At 39.7% G+C, this 12,809-nt stretch overlaps 1 protein-coding gene across 3 annotated transcripts in view; it reads left to right on the forward strand.

The window, feature by feature from the left end:
- Nucleotides 1–12,809, forward strand: part of ADCY2 (adenylate cyclase 2) — a 409,143-nt gene that overhangs the window by 321,256 nt on the left and 75,078 nt on the right. For all 3 annotated transcript variants that reach the window (XR_009353703.1, XM_059173611.1, XM_059173610.1), the window contains exon 15: nt 12,506–12,590. Coding sequence is in view for 2 of the 3 variants with exons in the window: in XM_059173611.1 (XP_059029594.1) it covers nt 12,506–12,590 (85 nt within the window). In the remaining variant the exon portion in view is untranslated. The remainder of the gene's footprint in view (nt 1–12,505; nt 12,591–12,809) is intronic.

Genomic DNA, 12,809 nt, shown 5'->3' on the forward strand with positions numbered 1-12,809 from the left:
GGTTTTATCTCCGAAAAGGAGAAAAAAGTAGAAGAAAGTTTAATGGGAGAATCATTCATGTCCATTGAAAGTAGACTTGATTTTCTGAACAGAAATGATGGAAAAATAACAGTTATGGAGGCAGTTCTCTTTGGTGGGCAACGAAGCTGGTAGATCCAAATATTGGATACTGAGAAGTAAGTTACTCCCGGCGAATGGGTATGAAATTTAGGGGAAATAAAAAAAGGAGGCAGGAAGGAAAGAAAGAGAGAGAAGGACGGAGCGTGGGAAAGGAAAGGGAGGCGGAGGGAGGAGATCAGTCTCACGGTCCAAGATGAAATGAACCGTACAGTTTTGCTGAGATCAGCAGAACCCTGCTGTGGATTCAGGTCATCAGAAAGTAAGGAAATGCCTCACAAATGGTAGTTTGAATGTAAGATGGCAGTTTAGTTTTCCCCCATTAATCAAAGGCCAAAGGTTACAGTCTGGCCCTCCGATCCTTTGGATTCTCGGGGGCACCTGGGTCCCGCCAGCACTCACCCCTGCTTCCAAGCGACTTCGCTCCTCATCCTTCTTCCCTACAGCGGCAGCATCCACGTTCCGAGCAACACGAGGGAGGAACAGACCCAGAAGCAGAGGGCAGAAAGCATTCATAACAGCTATCTCTTGGGGAAACTTAGAAGCTACCTCGTGACACTTGGGTTTACAACCCAAGACAGATGGTAGTCACATGTGTGAACCTGGCTCCACGGGAGGCTGGAAGGAGTAGTCTTTGCTCTGTAGGACAGGGTGCCCATCTGAAAATGCTGTCGTCATGAAAAATGGAATTCATGAAAACCAGTATTCTCTCCAGGAATGAAAACGGATTTGTGTTGCATTTAGCTGTGTTTCAGTGGTCTAGTAAGATATGAGGAACCCTAACAAGAAAAATGGTGCTGAGCATGTTTTCACTCATTGAAACAGGTCACAGATCTTCACTTTTATACCTGGGGATATATCTGAGCATTTGTTATAGAAATCGAAATTCATAATAGAAGCACATACATGTACCCGGTCACAAGTGGAATCATTCCACAATATTTACTGAGCTGCCGGATCCTAAGCATCGCTAGAGATGCAGGGGAAGCACCGGCACCTCCCTAAATGCCCTTTCTCTCACATAACTACATTCTAGTAGGCGGCGCAACAATGATGTGGTAAACAAATACACATATGATAGTTTAGCGGTGATGATCTTTAAGAAAAAATGAGACAGAATGGGACACTCTGGAGCTGTGGAGGGTGGCACTTCAGATGAGAGCGACCAGGGAAAGCATCACGAATCACATGACATTGAAGCAGAGGCCCAAACGACTTGAGATGGGAACTGTGTGGCTCCCTGGCAGAAGAACATTCCAGATGATGGGACCCACGGTATGTTCAAAGAGCCAGGGTGGTGGGAGCAGAGTGAGCCAGGTGAGAGCTGTGGAGGATGGGGTCTGAGGGGCAGCGTGACAGCAGGTGGTGTTGACCCTCCCAGGCGATTGGGAGAACTTGGGGTCCGATGCTAAGTGTGACAGGAAGGTCCAGAAGGTTCTCAGCTGAGGATGTGATCTGGGTATGTTTGGAAGCATTGTTCTTGCTGCTCTGCAGGGGGAAGGGGTTTAGAAATAGGAAGACCAGGTAAGGTGGTGGCTGGCGCTGGCACCAGAGTAGCAGAGCAGGTGGGAACTGCGGGGGTAGCTCATGAAAAATGATGGAGACAGTCTTGCTACTGGACGGGATGTGAGCGATAAGAGAAAGCTGAGTTCTGTGGGGTTTTTAATGTTGGTGTTGGGTTTGGTGTTCAGCTGAGCAGCTGGGAAAATGGTGTTGCCTTTAACGGGAAGGGAGACTCTTAGGGGGAGAGCAGGTGGGGCGGGCCGTGAATCAAGGACTCAGTTCTGGACCAAAGACATGTGTGTGCATCCCAGACAGCCAAGTGCTAGACCTTCACAGAGGGAGGGAGTGCGTGAGTCCCAGGTTAATGGAGGAGCCACAGTTTGGGAAACGCAGCATGCGGGTAATATTTCAATCCATCAGATGGGATGGGTAAGAAATGAGTATAGGAAGTGGAGACTGTGGGTCTTCTGGGGGAATAATGCGTCTGAAATCTTCAGCCCTCATGATTGCTGTGGAGTGGAGGCTTTTTGCTCTGCCTAATACAGTTCCTTCTCCCTTTCACTACCTCACAGGACCTTCAAGTGGCCAGAACGTCCCAAAGTTCCTAAGTCCCGTTATTAGAGAAAGGCTGCTGTGGTCTGTAATGATGATGAATATTTAAATGCCTCTTCTCCTTCTCAGCTTCTGACTTTTTTTGTTTTAATCAAATTCCCTTTCGTTTCAAAGTTCTATCACCTGTCACTTAAAACAAGGGAGAAAAGGGGGTTTTATGGCTGCGTGGTAACTTACAGTTAAGAGAAAAGCCTTCCCTGAGTTCGTATCATCCTCGCGGAACACCACGTAACAGCTGTGAACAGAGTGTTGATGGGAGAATCTGCATCGTCCTTGGGGGAAGGAGGTGAGGGCAAGGAGGGAGGCGGGCCATGGAAGTCATCACATTGACAGAATTCCAGGTAAAGACGCCATTATTCACTCACAGAACCAGTTTATAGTTAATACAGCTTTCAGATATTTGCAAGATAGTGCAGGTGTGTTTCTGCTGGATTTTTCCCGCCTGCAAATGTGCTTTCTCACCCACATCTGACCACCTGTAAGCAATAAATTGACTGCAGAAAAAAAAAAAAAACTGAAAGGAGAAAGGACCTTGTCTCAAATCAGCCTTTTCCATATACTGTAACAATATACTTGATTTAAGTGCCAAAGTCAAAAACTATCACTATAAAGTTTAATTGTTCTCACCTCATGACAGGGAAGAGTCAAGTTTGCTTTTCAGGGAGTATATAAATCAATTATGCTTGTGTGTTAAGAAGAAACAGCTTTGCAGCTAGAATGTTAATTAAAATTTACTCTTCTACACAAACATCTGGGTATGCTTAATGAGCCTGAACATGGTTTTGTTAGAGCAGTCAGGATAAATGGTTATAATTAAGAGCTTTTGGCCAGCCATTACTTTACCTCATGGTGTTTCTTGTTCCCTGGGATGAGTGGTCCATCTGAACAAGAATGCCAGTGAACTATGAACATGAGAACTGGACAGCCATAGGTTTGAGGTGCTCTGGGTCTAAATCTCAGGCTGTGACATAATGTTCTCGATACCAACTCATATCATCTGCAAATACAGATAAGTTTACTTCCTCCTTTCCAATGTGATGTCTTTTATTACAATTTCTTGCCTAATTTCCCTGACTAGAAACTGCAGTGTGATATCAACAGGAGTCACAGCACACATACATTCTTGTTCATGATTTTAGGAGGACAGAGTTCAGTATTTCATCATCAAACGTAATGTGACCTGTAGGTTGTTCAGGTATGCCTTTATTAGGATAAAGGAAATCCCCCCTTTTAATCTAGTTTCTTAAGTGTTTTTATAATAAAAGGATGTCAGATTTTATCTAATGCTTCTTCAACAGCTATTGAGATGATTGTATGGGTTTCTTTTCCTTTATTAGTATAGTGTATTATACATTAGTTGGTTTTCAGATATTAAACCAACCTTGCATTTCTCAGATAAATCCCACTTTGTCATATTATATAATCCTTTTTGTATGTGACTAGATTTGGTTTCCTAATAGTTTGTCAGGGTCCTTGTGTCTATATTTATAAGACACATTGGTCTCAGGTTTGTTTTCTTAGGAAATCTTTGATGTTGATATGAGGGTGATGCTGGCCTTATAGAATCAGTTAGAAGCTGGTCCATCTTTTTTATTTTCTGGAAGATGTTAAAAAGTAGTAAAAATTCTTCTTTACATGTTTTGTAGAATTCACCAGTAAAGTCATTTGGGTGTGAGCTTTTCGTTGCAAGTAATTTTTGGTTTGGGTTTTGCTTTAAATACTGATTTAATCTCTTTTATAGGTCTATTCAGAGATTCTATTTCTTCCTGAGCCATGTCTGATAGTCATAACTTACTTTATTTAGCATTTAAATTCAATTTAGTTAACTACAGTGTATTATTAATTTCAGGGGTACAATTTAGTGATTCATCAGTTGCATAGAACACCCCGTGCTCATTCCATCCAGTGAGCTCCTTAATGTTCATCACCCAGGTACCCCTTCCTCCACCCACTTCCCCTCCAGCAATACTATTTGTTTCTTATAGTTAAGAATTTCTTATAGTTCGCCTCCCTCTCCATTTTTTTTAATAATTTTTTTATTCTTTCTTCCTATGTTCATCTGTTTTGTTTTTTAAATTCCACATATGAGTGAAATCATATGGTATTTGTCTTTCTCTGACTTATTTCACTTAGCATAATATACTCTAGTTCATCCATGTCATTGAAAATGGCAAGATTTCATTCTTTTGACAGCAGAGTAATATTCCAATACACACACACACACACACACACACACACATACACGCACACATACACACACACACATACACACATACACACACACACATACACACACACACACACACACACACACCATATCTTCCTTATTCATCCATCAGTCCATGCACACTTGGGCTCTTTCCATGACTCTTTCACTGTTGGTGAAAATGCAAATGGTGCAGCCATTCTGGAACACGATATGAAGGTTCGTCAAAAAGCTAAATGCAAAATGACCCTATGACCGAGCAATCGAACTACTAGGTATTTACCCAAAGGGCACAAAAATACTTATTCAAAGGGACGCATGCACCCCAGTGTTTATAAACGCATTATCAGTAGCACAAAGGATGCATTTTAATTTTTTTAAGTTTTTATGTATTTATTTGAGAGAGAAAACACAAGGAGGGGCAAGGGGCAGAGGAGAGGAGAGAAGAAGACTCCCACTGAGCAGAGAGCCCGATGCAGGGCTCAGTCTTAGGACCCTGAGTTCATGAGCTGAGCCAAAGGCAGGCACTTAACCAACTGAGCCACCCAGACACCCCCAAGGGATGCATTTTAAGTACAAAAACAAGTTGGGATAGAATTAAAAGGATAGAAGACATGTACCATCTAAACAATGTGAGAAGGTTACTGTACATAGAGTAATAACACAGTAGACATAAGGGAAACAAGTATCAACAAAGACATTAAATAATAATGAAAAAGGCAAATCATCAGGAATGAAATGTGCATAATGCCTAAAACAGAGCTATGAAATAGATAGAAGGAAAAAATGTTAAAAATCAAAGTGTTTAATAAATCTACAATAACAACTAGATTTTTAGTATCGCTTTTGCTTGCTTATTGTATAAATAAAGGTATAGAAAACATAAACAAGATTATGTACTCCTTGAACCTGGTATTTCTAGAACACTAACCCAGCTGTAAAATACATGTGGTTTTAACTACACATGGAACACAGCCAAAATATATACTAGGCCATAAAAGCATCTTGACATATTTATAAAGATTGCAGTAAATTTGAGAAGATAAAAAAAAATCTTACAGTGTGATGTCTAACCACACCAAAATCAAAATAGAAATGAAGAACAGAATATCTAAAGTATCCCCAAATATTTCAGCATTAATCTATATGCTTTTGAATAACCTATGAGTCAAATTTAAAAATCAGAAGAAAAATTAGAAAATATTTTTAATATCGAAATATAACCTACCCAAAAACGTGGGGTATAGCTTGAAACAGTAGTTTAGAGAGAAGTCTGTAGCTTTAAAATGCTTATATTAAGAAAGAAGAAAGGGTTAAAATTTGCTGTTGAACTTTTGATTTAGGAAACCAGAAAAAGATGAGCAAATCAAATAGAAGGGAATAAATACTAAAGAAAGAAGAAATCCATAAAATAGAAAATAACCAATACAGAAAATAAATAAAGCAAAAGTTGGTTCTTTGAAAAAGTTTAAAAATTCCTAAACAACTAGCAAGACTGATCAAGAAAGAGAGATAATCACAGAATCACAGAGCACCCAAACTAATGACAGACGGAATAAAAAGGGATTCACTACAGATCCTATAGACATTAATGGAATAAATAAGGAATATTAAAAATTACTCAAGACCAAAAAGATCTATAATTTGCCTAAAATGGGAAAATTCTTAACTCTACCAAAATTGACACATAATGGGATAGAAAATTTTAATGGGTATATATCCATTAAATTTACTAAATTTTGTCTTTGAAACCTTCTTTCAAAGAAAACTTCCCACCATGGGGATTTATTTGTGAATTCCACTGAACACTTTAAGAAAATATTGCCAAATTTCATAATTGTGAGTGGATTAAAATGTCCTATCATGGAAAGAGACTCAAGGATTGAGGCTAAAACCTAAGGCCAACTCTGTACTAGTACAGGAGATCTTGCTAAAATTAAAATACAAGAAAGGTAAAAAATAAGGATGGAAAACAGCTATTCTGGGAAACAACTTACAGGAAAAGGAAATCTGCAGGAATAAAAACTTCTGATGACATGGAATCAAGTGGAAGGCATTCAGCACAAGAAAAAGAAAGACTTGTACAATGGTAGAGTCACCAAGAGGACTTAACAATCATAAACCTTCACACACTCCAGCATCTCTTTGAAATAAAGAGAAGCCATTAGAATGTTCAGATATATTGACAATCCCACAATCCTAGCCCGAAATATTAATACATTCTAAAATTGACAAACCAAATTGAACCATTAAGTCAGCCCACTGGGAATCTGACTAACTCATCCGGCTCTGACAACAGACATATTTAGAGAACATGCTTTGTTTCCAGCAAAAAGAAATACCTAATATTTTTAGAAATCTGTAAGATACAATAGAAGTAAATCATGTTCATCACACCCTAGGAGAAAAAATAAATTGTTAAAGTATAAATAATAGAGACCACAATCTCTGGTCAAATCTAATAAAATTAGAAGTAACAGGAACAGATCAAAAATAATCTCCTTGTGGAATCTATAAATTAGACTTCTGAATAACTCTTGCATTAAAAGGAAATGGAAGTTGAAATTATAGGCTTTTTAGAGAAGAACAACAATGAGTAACTACAAATCAAAAGCTGTAGGATTTGGCTAAAGCAGTAGTTATAGAAATATTTATTTCCTTAAGTGCATTTATTAGAAAATACAAAAGATTGGCAATAAATAACAATCAAGAAAAAACTTCAAAAGTCTGATCTAGAGAGAAAAAGAAAAAAAACATTAAGGTCAAGAAAACAATGCTTCAAAAATGGAGACTTTTAAAATTAAAAGAATATTATGTAGAATATTTTACATTTGAAAATCTAAATCTAAATTTTCCAGGAAAATTATCAAAACTGACTTAAGAAATAGAGCCAATAATCAAGACAGAAATGTGACACGTCTGCTCCTAAAAAACAAATCTGGGTCAAAAATACAACCAAATGGGCATAAATCCTGACCACACCACTTAATAGAGTTATGACTTCAGGCAAGTTTTCAACTTCTCTGGTCCTCAGTTTCTCCTTGGTAAAATGAGGTAATGATAGTAAATGTTATCCATGATTATTGTGAGTATTAAGTGAATTCTACATATAAAGCCTTTAGAATAGTACTTGGCACAGAGTAATCTATCTTCATATCACCCATCTCTACCACCATCACCATCATAACCATCATGGTCATTATCACCATCACCATCATCATCATCATCACCACCATCATCATCATCAAGATCACCACCATCACCATCACACCATCAGTGTCATCACCATCACCACCACCATTGTCACTATCACCATCATTGCTGCCATCACCACCACCACCCTCAACATTATCATCAAGATCATCACCATCACCATGACCACCATCACTCTCATCAGATGGTTTTACAGTTCTTATTTACCAAACCTTCTAGAAGAGACCACTTATGTGTTATTTAAACAGTTTCGGACCTAAGGAAAAAAAAAATATAAGGTTTCTAAACTCAACCTGATGAAGCCGATATTACCTCGATACCAGAAAGGACCAGGCAGCACAGAATCAGAGAAAGCCCATCAGAGCTGTCCTGTAAATTGAAAGCACTGGAATTCACTATAGCAGATAACTCAGTGTCCAGTGCACCACTGAGTCAGGCTCAGTTTTGGGTTTGAAGCCAAGCTTTTGTTGACCTTGAGTGATGCGTAAATCATTGCATAATAGAGGAGGTATTTGAGGGTGTGAGCACAGTGGAACCTTCCCATCATGATGGCCACAGGCACTGGTATCTGTTTGTTTCCCTTGCTGTGAACTCACAGCTGTGCATGCATGTTGCTGAGTTCCATCTGAACCGTCCATGCATCAATACTCAGTGTCGCTGCTTTGTTCTCTATGCCAATTCTTCTGTCTCCTCAGTATCTGTGACCAACCTCATGGATAGAAGGTTCTACTGCAGTCTGAGACACCACCTGACCTCTCCTTGAATGTCTCATTTGAATTTCATCTTTTTTTAAAATTCTTTTAACTTCAACACTCAGGATGGCAGCTTTTATTCCTTTTTAAAAATTTTTTTTTCAGTGTTCCAGAATCATTGTTTATGTACGGCACCCAGTGCTCCATGCAACACCTGCCCTTCATAATACCCACCACCAGCCTCACTCAGCCTCCCACCCCCTGTCCCTCCAAAACCCTCAGATTGCTTTTCAGAGTCCATAGTCTCTCATGGTTTGCCTCCCCCTCCAATTTCCCCCAACTCCCTTCTCCTCTCCATCTCCCCATGTCCTCCGTGTTATTCCTTATGCTCCACAAATAAACGAAATCATATGATAATTGATTCTCTCTGCCTGACTTATTTCACTCAGCATAATCTCTTCCAGTCCTGTTCATGTTGATTCAAAAGTTGGGTATTCTTCCTTTCTGATGGAGGCATAATACTCCATAGCATATATGGACCACATCTTCCTTATCCATTCGTCCGTTGAAGGGCATCTTGGTTCTTTCCACAGTTTGGTGACTGTGGCCATTGCTGCTGTGAACATTGGGGTAAAAATGGCCCTTCTTTTCACTACATCTGTATCTTTGGGGTAAATACCTGGTAGCGCAATTGCAGGGTCATAGGGTAGCTCTATTTTTAATTTCTTGAGGAATCTCCACACTGTTCTCCAAAGTGGCTGCACCAACTTGCCTTCCCACCAACAGTGTAAGAGGGTTCCCCTTTCCCCACATCCTCTCCAAAATATGTTATTTACTGTCTTGTTAATTTTGGCCATTCTAACTGGTGTAAGGTAGTATCTCAATGTGGTTTTGATTTGAATCTCCCTGATAGCTAGTGATGATGAACATTTTTTCATGTGTCTGTTAGCCATTTGTATGTCTTCATTGGAGAAGTATCTGTTCATGTCTTCTGCCCATTTTTTGACATGATTATCTGTTTTGTGTGTGTTGAGTTTGAGGCGTTTTTTTTTTTTTTTTTGATCCTGGGTATCAGCCCTTTGTACTGTCATTTACGAATATCTTCTCCATTCTGTTGGTTGCCTCTTTGTTTTGTTGACTGTTTCCTTTGCTGTGCAAAAGCTTTTGATCTTGATGAAGTCCCAATAATTCATTTTTGCTTTTGTTTCCTTTGCCTTTGGAGACATATCTTGAAAGAAGTTGCCGATGTCGAAGAGGTTACTGCCTGTGTTCTCCTCTAGGATTCTGATGGATTCCTGTCTCATGTTGAGGTCTTTTATCCATTTGCGTTTATCTTTGTGTACGGTGTAAGAGAATCATTGAGTTTAATTCTTCTACAGATAGCTGTCCAATTTTCCCAGCACCATTTATTGAAGAGACTTTTTTCCACTGTATATTTTTTCCTGCTTTGTCGAAGATTATTTGACCATAGAGCTGGGCTCTATTTGATATTTGACCATATCTGGGCTCTCTACTCTGTTCCACTGGTCTATGTGACTGTTTTTATGCCAGTACCATGCTGTCTTGGTGATCACAGCTTTGTAGTAAAGCTTGAAATCAGGCAACATGATGCCGCCAGTTTTGTTTTTCTTTTTCAACATTTCCTTAGCAATTCGGGGTCTCTTCTGATTCCATGCAAATTTTAGGATTGTTTGCTTCAGCTCTTTGAAAAATGCCAGTGGAATTTTGATCAGAATGGTATTGAAAGTATAGATTGCTCTAGGCAATGTAAACATTTTAACAATGTTTATTCTTCTGATCCATGAGCATGGAATGCTCTTCCATCTTTTTGTGTCTTTTTCAATCTCTTTCATGAGTGTTCTGTAGTTCCTCAAGTACAGATCCTTTACCTCTTTGGTTAGGTTTATTCGCAGGTATCTTATGGAGAATCAACAACAAATTAAGCCAACTCCACACACAAGGAGGGAAATAATCAAGATCAGAGCAGAGATCAATGAGATAGAAACTAGAGATACAGTAGAACGCATCAACGGAACTAGAAGCTGGTTTTTTGAAAGAATCAATAAGATTGATAAACCATTGGCCAAACTAATCTGAAGGAAAAGAGAGAAGACCCAAATTAATAAAATTATGAAGGAAAAGGGAGAGATCATGACTAACACCAAGGAAATAGAAACAATCATCAGAAATTATTATCAACAGTTATATGCCAATAAGTTAAACAACCTAGATGAAATTGATGCATTCCCGGAAAACTATAAACTTCCAAAACTGAATCAGGAAGAAATTGACAACCTGAATAGACCAATATCTAGTAACGAGATTGAAGCAGTGATCAAAAACCTCCCAAAAAACAAGAGCCCAGGACCTGACAGATTCCTTGGGAATTATACCAAACTTTCAAAGAAGAAATAATACCTGTTCTCCTGAAGCTGTTTCAAAAAATTGAAGCAGAAGGAAAACTTCAAGACTCTTTTTATGAAGCCAGCATTACTCTAATCCCCAAACCAGGCAAAGATCCCACCAAAAAGGAGAATTTCAGATCAATATCCCTGATGAATATGGATGCTAAGATTCTCAGCAAGATCCTAGCTAATAGGACCCAACAGTACATTAAAAAGATTATCCACCATGACCAGGTAGGATTTATCCCTGGGTTGCAAATGTGGTTCACCATTTGAAAATCAATCAGTGTGATAGAACAACTCAATAAGAGAAGAGAGAAGAACCACATGGTCCTCTCAGTTGATGCATAAATCCAGCATCTGTTCCTGATTAAAACACTTCAAAGTATAGGGATAGAGGGAACATTCCTCAACTTCATATAATCTATGAAAAATGCACAGTGAATATCATCTTCAGTGGGGAAAAGCTGACAGCCTTCCCGTTGAGATCAGGAACACGACCAGGATGTCCACTCTTGCCACTGTTGTTTAGCATAGTACTAGAAGTCCTTGCAACAGCAATCAGAAACAAAGAGAAATAAAAGGTATTCAAATTGGCAATGAAGAAGTCAAATTCCCTCTTTGCAGGTGACATGATACTTTATATGGAAAACCCAAAAGACTTCATCCCTGAACTCATACAGCAATTCAGTAATGTGGTAGGATGAAAAATTAATGTACAGAAATCAGTTGTTTTCTTATACACTAACAATGAAAATACAGAAAGGGAAATTAGAGAATCGGTTCCATTCACTATAGCACCAAGAACCATAAGATGAATTTCATCTTTGATTATTCATTGTGGTTCAGCTCTTTTAATACCCCTGTATACTATCTTTGGAGTAAATGAGGATTTAAGAGGCTTTGAACTTTTTAATGATTTTAAAGGTGTTTCTTGGTGCCTTGGTGGCTCAGTCGGTTAGGCCTCTGGCTCTTGATTTTGGTTCAGGTTATGATCTCAGGGACATGAGACTGAGCCCTGCATTGGTCTCAGCGCTCAGTGGGGAGTCTGCCTGAGATTCTCTCTCTCACTCTGTCTCTCAGAAATGAATAAATAAATCTCTAAAAAACTAAAAATAAAAAATAAAGGATGTCTCAGAGAGGCATGCACTTCTTTTAATGCTTTTTATCTACCCACAACCTGTCGGTGGCAGAATTGTAACTCGGCATGTCACGTGCTCATAGGAAGAAGCTTGCGTGTTCATCAGAGATTGGGCGAGATTGTGAAGGCCGTGGTCGCTGAAGTCTGTGGGGAACCTCAGGAAACATTTAGCTGCGTGATTGCTTAAGGAGGTGGAATCTGCTGGATTGTCTTGGGGAGGGTGAGGACTCAGTGTTTCTGAGTAAGCAGGGTAAGGATGGGCCAGGAGGCCCTTCGGGGCATCCGACAAGGCTGCTCCCCCAGGGAAGAGGCGGGGCCCAGGCATCAAAGCACCATTGCGGTGAGAGAGTCCAAAATAGATGGTTTTTTGCTTTCACAAGGATCTGGTGCTTCTAGGGCAATTTTGATGAATCAGCAAGGTGACAGACCCAGTTGCAACACACTTTTCTCTGGATGTGTTTTTGGTTTTAGCTCCAGTTTCATTTCTCAAAAGCTGAGCGGGGAATGAAGTCCTCATTACCCGAAGTCCTAATGAAGCCCAGGGTGTTCCTGGTGGCTTTCCAGAATAACCGAAACTACCCCCACACTAACCTGTTCCTTTTTGCTTCCCTGGTAGAACGTCCGTCCTGGGGATCTCCTTTGGAGCTGCATTTCTCGTGCTCGCCTTTACCCTCTTCATCTGCTTTGCTGGGCAGCTTTTGGTAGGTACTTCAAATACGGAACTTCTGAAAACTGTGCTCGTGGGATGAAAACTGACTTCTTGCTTGAAACAGGGGAGCTTGGTGATTTACCGTTTCAGGAGCTCACAGATCCCCGTAAATGGCCTGCATGCTTCACGTCAGCGGCCCAGAATGTCAACTCATGCAGCTTGGGCACCTCCAAGACACTAACTTGAGGATTATTTCAAGTGTTGGCTGTCA

The sequence above is a fragment of the Mustela lutreola genome, chromosome 5 (assembly GCF_030435805.1).
Source record: "Mustela lutreola isolate mMusLut2 chromosome 5, mMusLut2.pri, whole genome shotgun sequence".
NCBI lineage: Eukaryota > Metazoa > Chordata > Mammalia > Carnivora > Mustelidae > Mustela > Mustela lutreola.